Genomic DNA, 16,095 nt, shown 5'->3' with positions numbered 1-16,095 from the left:
AGATATTATGGTTAGTTGTTGTGTCTTTCTAGCCAAACAGCTACTGTGGTGCTAACGTAGCTGTTAGGTGGCTCACGCTAACAAGCCGTGGTCGTGGCCGTGCTCGACTCGTGATTGGCTCGGGCGGTTGTGTGGGCGGGACCTCAATACCGCGGCTCCAGATTCGGGCTCCAAATGATGTCAAAATCTCAAGATGGCAGCTCCAGTATCCAGGATATTTTGGCTTCACTTTTATACAGCGAGAGGAAGAGGAGATGCATTGTCCATCTTTATATACAGTCTTTAGATTAAACAAAGAATATAGCCCATTACATGTTCATTAGTGAGCTTTAGAGGTGCTGGTAGGCAGGTTAACTGTTTCCAGTCTTTATGCTAAGCTAAGCTAACCTGGTCCTTGGCTGTAGCTTCATTTTTACCGTACAAACACTGAGTGGTATCAATCTTCTCATCTAACTCTCAGGAAGAAAGCAATCAGCGAATTTCCTAAAATGTCAAACTATTCCTTTAATGCTGAACATGTAAATATTTCTCAGAGAAAAGAAAACACTGTATCCAATGAGAAAAAAAAACTGTACAAGCATCCAGACTGTAAAAAAAGATTAAAATATATACATGAAATACACAATGCATAGCTCATTCTCGCTATCCAGGCACAACTGACGAGACCATATCAATACTGTGATGAGAGAACATACTGTATGGTGTGTTAGCGTCACATCTGAAATCAAACACAGCTACGCACAGAAGAGACTAAAAATGTTTTTGCTTCAGTTGCAGTATTCGGATGATGATGATGTCATCCTGAACAGGTCTTGTTTCAGTAAAGTCTTCTCTGTGATGAGTGCTGAGATGAAGACAGCTCACTGTGCCTGACGGGAAGAGGAAGCTTCGCTTTCGAGTCTCTGGCAATGTGCAGTTATGACTGGACGGTTCAGTCTGGGTTTGCCCTCCGACCACACAAGCGTCCTCAGCTGGAGCGGCTACATCGGCTCCACGTAATTGGCTGGGTAAAGACCCAGCTGGCCGTTGTCTAGGCGACCTTTACACCAGCCCTGTTCGTCCTCGTCTTCCAGCTTCATCAGCTCGTCCCCTTTAGTAATGAAAGAAGACAGAAATGTACAGCAGGAGATTATGTGCAATGATTCTAGTTAATGTAATACATCAATGTTAACATGGATCCTGTATCTGTCGACATTAAAGGAATACCCATGTATGCCTAGGGAGAAAGCAGCTGTTTACCGTGGTGACAACAAATGACCAGTTTCATGGCAAAAACAAGATATCCGAACCAGTTCCTCATCATTAGTCAGTTTGTAAACTTGGTGCGTCAGTATGGATAAAATCTTCTACAATAGTTCATCTAATTCAATATTCTGTGTGGAGTTTGCATGTTCTCCCTATGCCGGTGTATGTTTTTTGTAGAGAAATGAATAAATATGTAATAAAAAATATGCTTAATCGCTTTATTGTCAAGAGTTAAATGAGAAGATCGATCCCACTCTCATATCTGTCCGTTAAATATAAGACTGATTAGCTTAGCTTAGCATAAAGACTGGAAACAGGGGGAAGCGCTAGCCTGGCTCTGACTAAACCAGTGGGTAAGTGCCTTAAACTTGCATTATTTCTAATAGCCAGCAGGCGGCGACTCCTCTGGTTGCAAAAAATAGTCTGATTGTATAGAAGTCTATGAGAAAATGACCCTACTTCTCACTTGATTTATTACCTCAGTAAACATTGTAAACATGAGTTTATGATCTCAATCGCTAGTTTCAAGTCTTCTTCAATACAGCATGATGTTCATTTAGTAAATTATGGTTCCATTTAGAATCAAATAGACCATAAAGCAGGGTATGCTTTAGGGCGTGGTCAATTTGTGATTGACAGGTGGCTACCACGGCGTTGTCCGGTCTGGGAGTTGTCCGTGTTTTCATCTTACAACTTTAACTCTTTCACAGTGTTTTAAGTTCATGAAAGTTAATTGTAACATTTCTGTTACCTAAAAAAATTATTTCGGTTGTACTTAGCTCCAACCTCTAGTGTCACTTCTGGTTTAAAAAAACCAAGATGGCCAAAATGCCGAACCTGAGGCTTCAAAGTGGCCGTTCACAAACCAATAGGTGACATCACGGTGACTACGTCCACTTCTTATGTACAGTCTATGGTCCAAAGGTCACAGAATAATTGCCGTAAAGCAGTATATTTGATAGGAATTTGCTTTGGTGAGCTCACGTAAGACAAAACTCTGTGGTACCAAACTGATTACAGATATGCAAAAGATTTTTCAGTGGAGTATTCCTTTGGCAGTGTGTACTGACAGTGCAGCAGCAGGAAATATACTTGACAAAACTTGCATTCGTGAGTGAAATGGTTGCTAGCTTGAATCGTAACTGTGCTGGTAGGGATTCACGCTCACCGGCTTTGAAGCTGAGCTCGTCCTGCTCTTGGCCTTCGTAGTCGTACAGCGCTCTCACTCTCACACCTTTGCCCACTTCCTCTTCGAAGGGGTTCGTCCCCCCGTTGGTGTCGTTGCCTGAGTTCGGCGCCGTCTGGTCCTCGTCCGACCACTCTGTGGAGGCCATGAATGCCTGGTTCTTCTCGTAGCTGCTGACACTGAACGTTACACATTTCAGCAGAACATTAACGTTGAGTCCTACCGGTAAAATGTCATTATGTTCTAATGCTACCTCTGCTGCGGCTATTATTGCCACTGGGTATGTATTATGTTGTTTTAGTGTTTATAGATTGTATTTTTTTCTTTATTTTATTGACTTGTGAAGCATTTCTATCACTGCTCAAACTACTAATGCTACTATAACTAATATTACTATTAATACGACTACAGTATTTCTACAACTTGCAGTTGTATTTGCATAATGGGTTAAAACTAAATTACATACAAAATTATATGAATACAAACAAAGATTAGACATACAACGCACATTTAGAAGATGATCTGCATAAGGAAATCTGTTAAATATAATTAAGAATATTAAATTCCTTACCTTCCTCGGTCTCCAGCTTGAGCGTGGTCTACTACTGTTGTGACGTTAGTCAGCATGACTCCATCGCTGCCTTTCTTTGTCTTTTCTTTCTTCGAGATGTTATGGGTAAGGTCTGGATTGTATTCCTGCAAAACACGAGACAAAACATGTTCAGTTTTATCTGCACAGGAACTACTGTTCAATTCCAGGTCAGTCACTCAGTGTGTCACATTTGAGTGATACTTATTTTGAGTGATACTAATCAATATGATGTTCATCAATGCTGCACACTGCCTCAATAAGATAAGAAGATAGATAAGAACTTTATTTATTCCACATCGGGGAAATTCATTTGTCAATATTCTATAACCAACTTTTACTTAACTAGGGCTGTCCTCGACCAATGATATTCTTAGTCGACTAACACTCATACGACTTTGTCAACTAATCAATTAGTTGAGTTTCTCCACAAAGAATCACACAAAAGCACCACTTTAAAACTTGTGTTTAGGAGAGAGGTGCTCATAAGTTTCTTAAAATAAATTATTCAGCATGAAAAAAGCATAAAAAACAACTCATTAACTAGTTAACCAAAACGACCGGGTGGTTGACTCAGAGGGAGCATCCTTATCAACTTCAGAAATGATTGATTATTATGTATCTGTAATCTTTGTCTTTATTGCTACTGTTAAACTAGGCTTGATGGAAAATGTAATATTAAAGGAATAGTTCAACATTTTGGGAAATATTCTTATTTGCTCTCCTGCCGAGAGTTAGATGAGAATTAGTTCAGCACATAACATAACATAACATATACTTTGTTTTTTGTACTGATTAAACACACAATATATATAATATGTTAATTAGTTAGCATTGATTGATTTTGTTACCATGGACACAGCCAGGCTAGCTGTTTCCAAGGCCTATTGAAGGAGGCTGGGTCACACGTCATCAACGCGTCATATCTTCAGGGGGTATAAGACATGCGCAGTAAAATCTGGTCTGCCCTCGCTGAAATTGAGCCAATCTTCTCATCTAACTCTCAGAAAGAGAGTTAGATGTCTTACAATTGTAGCTTGTTTCTGTACCTCAAACTGTGGCCAGTTCATATGCATGCCGGGGCCGTGGGTGTTGCTGAACCACTTCAGATCATCCTGCGGGCTGGACGTTGTGATGGTGCGTTCAAGTTCTCTGTACACTGTGGTGTAGCTGTGAAAAGACAGCAGGGAGTTAGCGTACAGGCGAATGATTATCCGATAACTGTGTCTCGTCATATTAACCATTTCATAAACGTCTCGAACCTTTGGTCTTCTGTGAGGTTGAGGTGGCGTTTGACGTCCAACAGCACCTCCCTGAGGAAGCTCAGCCTCTTCTCTTCAAACTGCTGGCACTGGTCGAACACCACCTCCATGTTTTCCATGTACTGTGGAGTGCACTTACTCAGCTCATCCAGAGCCTTCTCATACTTCTCCTTGGCCTTGGTGGTAACACACACACAAGAAACAAATACTTAACAGCCTGAAATAAAAAAAAATTCTACAATATCTCACTGATGCAGCAATGTTTTTATGACACATCTAGTCCATATGTTGCTGTTTTTCAGTAATGTGTAAAATGTGAATCCTATTAACCTTGACAGGACAATAAATGTGTATTCAAACGTAACAAAGAATCAGTTCAAGAGTGTGAAGGTCAAGGCAGTCACAGGAGACCAGAGTCCACTTCAGCACAGAACAGCTAATGTTGGAGTAGTGAGGGAGGCACAAACATGTAGAGGGGGAGGTGTGGTATTATTCAGTCACACATTAATAATGCTACACTGACTACAGCTATGATGCCTTTACGACACCCAGAGAAAACAGCTCTACATCTTAAAATAGTCTGTGAGCCGATTTGCTTGCGGCTTGATCCCGGAAAACAATGTTTGCATAATGAGCTGCAGCACTCGGTCGATGCTCTCACCTTCTGCGAGTCCTGTTTGCATTTGTCCAGTTTCTCTGTGAGTTTCTTCTGCTGGTCGGCGGTCACAGAGGCCTCTCCCTTACTGTTGGCCTCTCTAGTGGACGCCAGCTTCTCCTCTTTACAGGCCATGTGGTAGGACTTCTTGGCTGCCTCGAGCTAAAAGAACAAGATGACAACAAATGCAAACTTTTTTTTGCGATAATCATATTTGCCTGACCAACAGTACAAAACATAATTATTATTATTTTTTTAGTTATTCAGTTTACTATCACAGGAGACAGCAAATCTTGTGGCTCCAGGGACAAATTCGTCTCCATCTGGGCTCCGGTTTTGACATATTTATGTAAACTTAAAACTATGATTGATATCCCTTAGCAGTTTCTCCCAACTTAGGATATTTAACATGCTTTTCTTTCTTATACTTGTATCTATGTCTGTTCTTTACCAATTACTTTTATTTCTATAGTTATCACTATTGTTTTTTTTCAGTTTGTATCTAAAATATGTGAGCGTACTCCATGTTTAGGCGGGTGGACATTTTGTTTGTTGTATATTTTCTTTTAAAAAGAAGGAAATATTAGTCTAGGAACATGTTCACTGTATTTTGTGCGTGTCAACACTTCCAGTTAAAACATTTCAGACAAAGAGAAGTAGCTAAAACTAGGGAATGTTTGGCATTTTTTATTTAAAAAATATTTTAATGATTGACCAATAAACAAAATAGTTGTCAGTTAGTTGTTAGATAATGATTATTTTTCTGATGATCAACAAATCATTTCACCTGTTAAATAAAGCTGACAGGATATCATATTCGAAAACAATTAATGGTTAATTCTTTATAAAATTTTTCCATGATAGTGCCTACAGAAAGTAGTTGTAAAAGTAGAAAATTGTAGAAAAATGACGCTGACATCAAAAGTGACATAAAGGGTCTGTTTACCCGTATTGGCATCTAGACATGCAGATAGTTTTGCTGTTATTTGTGAAATATCTGATGCCACCGGAGTTCAAATTAAGGTGAAAATACTTCTATTTACGCTCATGTCACTGAAAAATGATTTTTTTTAAAAACTCCACAGCATCAGAAACACCCAGGAACACAGTTGAAATTTTCAAATATAATTTTTTTAAAGCCGTCACCATTTATGGCAGTCTCAACGAAACCTCTGCAACTAAAACAAACTTAGAACAATTTGAACTGACTCTTTAAAATGAGTTCAATGTCTTTGGACAGTTTGAAAACATGTCCTCTTGGATGCACATGAATGGATGAGTAAATAACAAAGCCACTCTCGCTCACCTCTTTTAGCTTTTTGGCCCAGGGTTTCTGGGCCTTCTTGAAGCCTTCGTCTGCCTCTTTGGTTTCCTTGAATCCTCCCATCATCTGTTTGTGGTACAAGTCTTTCTGCCAGTTCTTCACCTTCTCAAAGTCCTCGTTGATCATGTTGTTTTTCACTTCCTGGTGAAGCTCGCTCACCTTCTCCGCCTCCGTCATCACCCCCATCCAAGCTCGCTCTACTGTGCCGTACTGAGGCCCTGGTGGAGGAAGGAAGGGCCAGTAAGTGAAGCATTGTATCAAAACAAAAAACAACAACACAGATATGTGAATTTGCATAATGCGAGTGTGAAACACCGGTTACCTTTTTCTACCAGCTGTCTCCATCTCTTGGACCACTCGGTCAGTTGCTGTGAGTAGGCTTTCTCGATTTTGGCACGCTCCTGGATGCAGTTCATCAGGTCATTGCAGAGCCGGTGACCATCGTCGATCCGCTTCACTGTACGTTTGTAGTTCCCAACCTTACAGAAAAACAAAGCTTCAAGTTACTTTCAGTAAATTTATATGATCCCTCAAATCAAAGGTATTAAAGGAATAGTTCGACATTATGGGACATAAGCTTAGTTGATTTCTTGCTGAGAGTATGAGAGGATCGACACCACTCATATCTGTGAGAAGCCGGAGCCAGGAGGCCATTAGCTTAGCATAAAGCTAAAAGGCATAAAGACTAGCCTGGTTTTGACAAAAAATCTAAAAAGAAGTGCTGGTAGGTGGGTTTTTTGAAGGTGCCTGGCTAGCTGTTTCCCCTGACTTCCAGTCTCTGCGATAAGCTAAGCTAACCAGCTGCTGGCTGTAGCGTCATATTTAACCATAGACTATATATAAGAAGTGGACATAGTCACCGTGGCATCACCCATTGGTTTGTGGACTACTGTAATGAAGCCTTGAGTCTGGCATTTTGGCCGTCGCCATGTTGGTTTTCTGGCAACCAGAAGTGACACGAGAAGGTGGAGCTAAGTACAACCGAACACTGAATAAGACATTTTTATGCAACAAAAAAGGTTATAATTAATTTCCATGAACTGAAAACACACTGTGAAAGGGTTAAAGTTGTAAGACGGAAACAAGGACAACTCCCAGACTGGACAACGCCGTGGTAGCGGCCTGTCAATCACAAGTAAGCCACGCCCTAAAGCATACCCTGCTTTATGGTCTATTTGACTCTAAATGGGACCATAATTTACTAAATGAACATCATGCTGTATTGAAGAAGACTTGAAACTAGTGATTGAGACCATAAACTCATGTTTACAATGTTTACTGAGGTAATAAATCAAGTGAGAAGTAGGGTCATTTTCTCATAGACTTCTATACAATCAGACTTCTTTTTGCAACCAGAGGAGTCGCCCCCTGCTGGCTATTAGAAAGAATGCCAGTTCAAGGCACTTCAGCATTGGCTTCACTTCTCAGACCCAGAGGTACAGTAGCCCACTGTATTTAAAGGACAGATTTGAGAGTCGTATCAATCTTCTCATCTAACTTTTGTCAAGAAAGCAAATAAGCCTGTTTCCCAAAATGTTGAACTATTCCTTGTCACTGCTGTGTATGTGATTTCTTCACTTCCTGGTTGGAGAAGAGCACATTCTCTGAGTTTCCTTTAGGTAAACAAAGATAATCTGTAAAGTTTTGATTAGAGTGGATGGAAATATTTTTGGCACTTATGCTCATTTTTAAAATCCTTCTGCTGCAATTGAGAAGTGATGTAGAGATGTTCTGATCTCCTCATAAATTATCCTGATTTGTGATTGTGATGGCTGAAGATGGCATGATGTGTGTTATGCTATTGAGAAAACTGCCGTGTACCTTATCGCTGTTATAGGGATCACTGTGTGTCAGGTGTCGCCTTTAAAAGGCACTCAGGCTGCAGGTGATGCATTGAATAGACAGGAGGGAGCAGCAGGGAAGAGAAAGCTGGTGTGAGCGGACCTACGCAATGAAAGCAGGGGGTGTCTTAATGTCCTAATTTACTACTCTCCGTGGACGCTAGAGCAGTTAGGTGTTAGCTTTGCCCAGAGAGCAGGTAGAGAGAGGCTAAAATCCCACATTACTGCATTCATTTCACATTTCATTTCACATTTCACACCTTTGTGAAAGAGAAAAAAGGACTGCAACTTTACTGGATGTGTAATAGGTGTTTACCGAATACCTCGCCCTGAAAATGACACTCAACAAATCTCAAACGTGGACTAAATGAAAGCAGCCGGGGGGACAAATGATTATATTCCACACCAGCCCTCTGCTCCAGCCGAGTCAGCGATCAGCAGGCAGCACTGCAGCAGCTCCACTATAGAGCGATGAGTGGCTGTGATGTAGTGACTGTGTGCTGGAAACAGACACCTTTACTGCTCCAGCACCGTCGTTTCAGTCTCAAATACTCGCCGAGTCCATCCATACTGTCGATGAAAACATGCAGCAACATGACACTCAATATTATATGTAGTTTTAGATGTGTTTCCTGGTTTGACCACCGTGAACGAGCTCTCATCTATAATGAATGGACTTCTGGGAACTTGTTGCTCAAATTACTTGGCACTGTTTGTGCCCAGGAAAGGTTGTTGTTGATGTAATGGCAGAGGAGAAACCCAGTACAACATACTGTCATCTAGAGCTAAAACAATAAATTAATTATTCAGTCAGCAAAATAATAATCTGCCACAAAGTCATTTTACAAACAAACGTGACAAACATCGGTCCCGGCTTCTCAGTTGTGACGATTTGCTGCTTTTCTGTGTCTTATGTGACAGTAATCTGGATATTATGGGCTCAGTATTATATATTCAGAGGCTTTGGAAATCGTCAAATGAATCAATAATAATTATTTTTACTTGCAGCCCTATCATCCATCTATTAACTTGCCATCAGAACTAAGACACTATTTGCAATTGATTTTTGTTTAGATATATTAACGTGTCAGAAAATATTTGGTCCCATGTAAGACAATACCAGAAGTTTTATAGCAATTACAGTAAAACCATAATAAATCAATTTAATACAATTTTCAGTCCGATGATTTGGATTACTGTGATTTGGTTAGCTCCGACTTTCTGCTCCTACAAGTAACTTGACACAGATAGCAGATGGCTTCAATTTGCGACATTTACTCCTGTCTTTAAACAGGGAGAGTCAAGATGGAGAGCACAGAGTACAATGGAAAACCTTAATAAATCAATTTTGTTCTGTTTCCAGTCAAATGATTTGGATTCATGTGACATTTAATTGATGCAAGCCTGTCTGCTATTCCTTTTCTTAAACAGGAGACAGATGTTGAAGGAGTCAGTATGGAGGTCACGGAGCACCCAGGAAAACCTGTACAGTGTAGCTGTCATTGCAGTGGTTGGAGACAGATACAGTCGTAACACGCCTTAAGATCAAGACCCTAATGTATGTAGAAGCCACTACAACAGCTTCAACCTCAAAGGCGTAGGCCTCGTTTATAAAAGCTTAGCTTAAGACTGCCTTTATGGAAGAGAAAGTTGGTATTCAACATGTGAAATAAACCATAAAAAATCTCCAATGCCAATGCTGAAGTGCCTTAAACTTGCATTCTTTCTAATAGCCAGCAGGGGGCGACTCCTCTGGTTGCTAAAAGAAGTCTGATTGTATAGAAGTCTATGAGAAAATGACCCTACATCTCACTTGATTTATTACCTCAGTAAACATTGTAAACATGAGTTTATAGTCTCAATCGCTAGTTTCAAGTCTTCTTCAATACAGCATGATGTTCATTTAGTAAATTATGGTCCCATTTAGAGTCAAATAGACCATAAAGCAGGGTATGATTTAGGGCGTGACTACCTTGTGATTGACAGGTTGCTACCACGGCGCTGTCCGGTCTGGGTGTAGTCCGCATTTTCGTCTTAAACTTTAATCCTTTCACAGTGTGTTTTCAGTTCATGGAAATTAATTATAACCTTTTTGTTGCATAAAAATGTCGTATTCAGTGTTCGGTTGTACTGACGGAAGCCTCAAAACGTCAGTCAGTAAACCAATGGGTGACATCACGATCACTACGTCCACTTCTTATATACAATCTATGCTGAGTAGCTAGCACCCAAAAATGTGAAAATTACTTAATTGAAAAATGGAGTAGGTGACAATGAGATTTCGATACAGAAAATGAGGTTCAGCCACAATTAATTTTGGGAATTACAGCATGACGGCGTGAAGGCAGGTGGTGATAAATGCTGCAAACTGTGTCATCTCTAATAAGAGCTCTATCAGAGGTGAAAACAATTACAGTTCACAAAAGAGACATCAGTGTCACCTCAATGTCATTAATAGATGAGAAAATAGTAGGCAGTTATTGGTGAGAAGTCCCAGATGGTTACACTGAGAGAGGTTGAACCAAAGTAGTAAATAATTTGATTTATAATTGTTGCACTTACTTTAACAGTTGCATAACAGAAGATTTAGCTGGCTCGGTCAACTCAATTAGAGATAATGGCACTAAAATGTAACCGTTTGTCATGATGCTGAGTGATTAAAATCAACAGACAGAATCAACAGATCTGTGCTGGCTCAGAGATCGATCACTACTGATAAATTATTTGTAGATTGGAGCGTTTATGTGTGAATCTGTGCCTACACGCGGTTGATAAACGAGGCGTCAGTTCTTCCCTCTCACCTCCCAGACGCAGCAGGTTCAGTGAGAGTTCATCACTAAAGCGGTGTCAGTTCCCAGTTGGGTTTAATATGTCAAAGACTGTATTCCCTGCTGTCTCACCTCCCAGAAACTGTCTGTGGTCTCCTCCTGGCTGGCGGACTCGTCGTAGGCTCCAGACATGGTCTCTCCAGATTTGGCAGGATGGTTTCAGGCGGTGACGGTCTGCAGCAGAGTAACGCTCCTCATGCACTGTGAGAGAAGACGAGCACGGAGGAGGGTAAACACAGAGACTGTGACAACAGTCGCATAAACACTGGAATTATAAATATGGTTATTAGCTGCAAACAATGTTGCTGCACACAGTGTCTCTGGCTATATTCACGAAAATAATCGTCTTGTAGGATCAAACTGAATCACATGCAGTTATGACGCTTATGTATTTCTTTAGTTTCAGACCACCAGATTAAATGCTTATTCCTGCAGCTCATGTGATCACAACATCATAGTCTTAGAACTTTAACCCTTTCACAGTGTGTTTGTTTTGTTCATGCTCTTGTGATGCCCACAAATGTTGTGTCATGGATTTCAAAATGCTTAAGTAACGAGAAAAAGGCAGCACACATGAAAGGCTTATGCAAGAGATTCGAATTTAAACACATTAAGATGCTTTTTTAAAGAACAATAGATAATGTGACTCTGTGGCTGACAAATAAATGGCATATTCACTGCCCAGTTTATACGCGTATTGGAAAACAATTCATTAAATATAGTCTAAGACTGAAACTAATGATTGTTTTCATTATCTGCTGATTATTTTTCAATTAATTGTCTATAAAATGTCTAAAAGTTGTGAAAAATGCCAGTCACTATTCCCTAAAACCCAAGATGACTTTCATGATACTCAGTTTGCAATGATATAAAACACAGGAAAGCAGAAAATTCTCTCAATTGACAAGCTGGAACCAATGAATGTCTGGCATTTTTATTTATTCATCATTTAATAATTTTCTTATGAATGACCAATCGACTAATCCATAAACAGTCAGCTTTAGCTGCATTTTTTAAATTGTTGATAAAAAGAAATGTCCCTCATAATATTCGAGAGCCCAAGGTAACATCTTCAAATTACTTTTTTTAGTATGACCAACAGTCTAAAATACAATGATATTCAATAAAAAAAGATATAAGATGGAAAAATTATTATTGAATTAAGTATTTTTGCTTTTCTGCTCTGTCAATCAAACAGTTACATCAGCTTTAATAACTTACACATACTGTAGATAACACAGCTGAATAAGCTAGTATAAATTTGTACAAAGTCCAAACCAAACGTGGCGAGGTCAGTGAGATTACCATCAGGGGAAATCAAAAGTTCACCACACGAACATATTACTTTCCACAATACTTTCCACACACTGATATCAGGTACGAACAAAGCCATCCTATCCCTCATAACCTGTTTCTCTGTAAGAGGGAGGGGAAGGGAGATGACTTTGTCAATAAATGTAATGACAGTCCGGTAATTATCAGTGGCGTCGTCTCACCCAGCTTCTGTCAGAACACTGTCGCCTAATTGCACAAGCAATATTCCCTCATTCTGGTCAACTAACATTATCCCAAGGCCACGCTGGAACTGCTGCAGAAATTAATAGCTGTGACATGACTGCTAATGATGACAGATACCGAAATTAGGGCACAAAATGAGAGGAGGAAGAGAGAAAATCAAACTGATCCATCCATCAATCCATCCATAGATGGACTGTTTGCGGAGTTCTTGTTGGAAAAGTTAATCAAACGACTACAAAGACGCACCAAACAACCGCGGAGATGCAAAATGATCATGAAGAGAAGCAAAGTGACCACAAAGAGAAGCAAAACAACTACAAAGAGGTGAAACATGACTACAGAGAATGCAAAATGAGACGCAAAACCACTACAACAACCTCAAAGAGATGCAAAATCGCTAAGAGACTAAAACAACCAGAGAAGCAATACGACCACAAAGAGAAGCAACATCCACAGCGGCTACAAAGAGACACAAAACAACCACAGAGAAATGCAAAACGACCACTAGGAGACACAAGCTTTAGTCTGTATCCAGAGGCCCATTGTCTCAAAATCTATCCATGTATCTATCTATCTGCACAGGGACTGATTATTACAAGAAAACCACCAAATAACACAGAATAAATAGGCAGTGATCGATGTCTAATGATGTATAACTGACTGCAGACCGTCAGCGTAATAAGTGAGTGAAGTAAATGAGAAAACAATATCCTGGTGCTCCTGCAGCCTCATCAGTGGCGCGCTCATCTCCACGTGTTCAGGTTCAATTCACAGCCCACACTGCAATTAAAAAAGGGACTACACTGTTAAGCTGCCACACGTTCACACAGCGTAATGACATTATGATAGATTATAAGTAAGAGGTGATTAGTCGCTGCCAATGAGTTTTGTTAAAGTTCATAAAACCTAATCGAACCGCTGTTCTTGTAATGATATCTTTTGTCGTCTCCTATTCCTGACCCTAACCCTTTGACCGACCGTAACTGTTTAGGTCCATTCAACAAAATAAACAGACAAACAGTCAAATAAGCAGTCAAGTTGCAGGTGACATCCATGTCGGATGTAAGGTAACAGTGACCTTTGACCTTTGACCACCAAATTCTAATAAGTTCATCCTTTTTTTTTTTTTTATTATGTTTTTGGCTTTTTTCAAACCTTTATTTATAGGACAGTGGATAGTCTAGAAAGGGGGAGAGAGAGAGGGGCTGACATGCGGAAAGGGCAACAGATTGGATTCAAACCCGGGACTGCTGCTGTTAGGACACAGCCCTCATGGGCACCCGCTCTACCAACTGAGCTATCGGGGCGCCCAATAAGTTCATCCTTGAGTACAAGTGGAGGTTTGTGCAAAATTTGCAGAAATTCTCTCCAGGGGTCCTGAGATATCGCGTTCAGGAGAATGGACCGGACGTATGGACGGACGGACAACCCAAAACAATTAAGCCTCTGAACACGGTTGTCATCGGCACGACGGCATACAAAATAAGTAATTTAATTTTAGGTTAAAAAAGGGTTATTTGTGTTGTTTTACAACAATAGTAGTTTGATTCTACATATTTGTTAAGTACCGTCATTCGAGATGGGCTTACAGTAAAGGACCATACCAGGGTTTTAGCCCCAATTCCAAACTAATGCATATTGTGAATCAGTGAAGTTATGCTCAGTTATAGAGATTTGGGAAAATGTGGAGCTTCCCAAATAAACTTAAATTTTACAGGTATCATTTTAAACACTTGCCTATACTAGTCTGACCAGAAGAAAACAACAGAAAGTCGCCCACTGGATTAGTTTTTGTCGCTATACTGTCTGAACAGGGATCTTCTTTGGGAGAAACCAGACGACTTGCCCAAACAATATGTTGCTTTGCTGGACTACTGGTTTCCCTGATCTCTACAACAGGAAGTGATGAAAGATAGCATGACCTTTAGTCAGAATGGACACAATTATGCAAATACGACCCAGGTTGAGAAATACCGGAATTTAAATCTTGGACATCAGAACTTCCCACCTGCACATGAGCTCCCCGGACTTGTTTAATCAGTCCTTACTACCCCACTATGATATGAAAACAAAAGCCCAGACATGTTCTTTACTTTTGAGATTTGCACAAACATAAATCACGGAAGTGATACAACACTGAGATAAAGAAAAGATGCATTACAGTACATAAGAAGTATGAATGGGTAAGGTGAGGCAGGAGCTACAAACAAAAAATAAAACATAGAAACCAGAAACAAACAGAAACAAAGATCAAGATAAGATGCAAAATGAGAATGCAAATGAACTCCTATATCTGATGATACTGTTATCATCTCAGTGAAATGTCAGCTGCAGCTACAGACTGAGCCTCTGCTGGAATACAGAATAGATGATACCATGAAAGAATTTGATAAGATAACAACCAGTATGCTGAGAATGAGTCATCTAACCTCTGATTAATTTGCATGTTAAAGGAATAGTTTGACATTTTGGTAAATATGCTTATTTACTTTCTTGTCTCGTATAGAGACATGAGAATGTCGAACTATAAAAAACACAAAGTTTGGTTGCAATAACTGTCGATTTCTGCTCAGAGTCAACAAAAAAACACAATTTTATGTTGCACAAATGTTTATGAAACATCAAGAGACTGCTGCAGGTCAGCACTGTCTATGCACTGTATATTCATGTCTCTACTCTAACTGAGACCACCAGCTGATTAGAAATCAACGGTTAGATGATTGTCTCATAATAACAGAACAATCTGACAAAGCCAAAGCTGCTGATGAAGAAGGATTTGATGCAGAGGAGACCTATATGAAACAATAGAGAGAGTAAAGGCAGTGATGTGTTTTGATAGTGAGGTCAGGGGGAGGGGTGGGAGCTGCATGGGTATTTGGGTCAACCGTGGACCAGTGGATGGAGCAACACTTTTGACAATGAAGGACGGAGATGAAATGAGAGATGGGAAGTGAAGGAAAAATCCAAAATCCAATTAATTGAGAGGAATTTCCTCAGTGGTCGAACCCAACGGCTTCAGGCAAAACAAACGCCTGAGCCAGATGCAGCGTGGAGCATGGCATGGGTGGGTGTTTATCATGCTTGGTTAATCCATTAGCTACATGCCGAGAGGGGGCTTTTGTTCAGAGGAGCCCTTTGCTTGGCTCGCAGAAAGGCAAATCGTAGAGTAGGAAAACAGCCACTGTCTAGCTCCTTCCACTTATTTTTAATCTAAGTCCAACAAGTAGAGATGAAACTAAGACAGAAAAACATCAATCTGACTGTATTTCTAATTCAGAGAACACTATATAGTGCTGTATTTATGGTAGCCAGACAAACAATACCTACCCACACATACACACAAACACACTCCAAGGTTTAGTCACCATCACACTGATTCATTCTTCACTCTTCTTCTCCTCTTTCATCAGTACATCCTGCAGTCTCAGTCAAAAAAATCCACATCCTCACCAACAAGCAGACTAAAAGAGCATCTCTGGGAATCCCCATCCCTCTAAAGCAAGTGCACCAAGGCACCAAAACGCACCAGAACTGGCGGCACGGCGAGCCAGTAGCATCAACACGTCAAGAGAGCCAAACCCCAAAACAAAGACCAGAACACAGCCCCCCGCCACAGCAACAAAAGCTTACCCCCAGTCCTCCATTAA

At 40.2% G+C, this 16,095-nt stretch overlaps 1 protein-coding gene and 1 long non-coding RNA gene across 2 annotated transcripts in view; one reads left to right on the top strand and one right to left on the bottom strand.

Moving 5' to 3' along the window:
* Positions 1-496: 496 nt before the first annotated feature.
* Positions 497-11,131, bottom strand: pacsin1b (protein kinase C and casein kinase substrate in neurons 1b). Its single transcript, XM_037780308.1, has 9 exons — positions 11,003-11,131; positions 6,584-6,740; positions 6,244-6,479; positions 4,944-5,099; positions 4,283-4,458; positions 4,070-4,190; positions 3,003-3,127; positions 2,414-2,610; positions 497-1,090 (listed from the first exon to the last, which is right to left on the bottom strand). Exons 1-9 carry the CDS (start codon positions 11,060-11,062, stop codon positions 981-983), a joined length of 1,338 nt encoding a protein of 445 aa, XP_037636236.1. The 5' UTR covers positions 11,063-11,131; the 3' UTR covers positions 497-980.
* Positions 11,004-16,095, top strand: part of LOC119494453 — a 22,874-nt gene continuing 17,782 nt past the window's right edge. The window contains exon 1 of the long non-coding RNA XR_005208216.1: positions 11,004-11,133. This is a non-coding gene — a long non-coding RNA (uncharacterized LOC119494453). The remainder of the gene's footprint in view (positions 11,134-16,095) is intronic.

The sequence above is a fragment of the Sebastes umbrosus genome, chromosome 1 (assembly GCF_015220745.1).
Source record: "Sebastes umbrosus isolate fSebUmb1 chromosome 1, fSebUmb1.pri, whole genome shotgun sequence".
Lineage (NCBI taxonomy): Eukaryota > Metazoa > Chordata > Actinopteri > Perciformes > Sebastidae > Sebastes > Sebastes umbrosus.
Note: the sequence above shows the minus strand (reverse complement) of the source record. Positions and strands in the feature narration are given on the sequence as shown.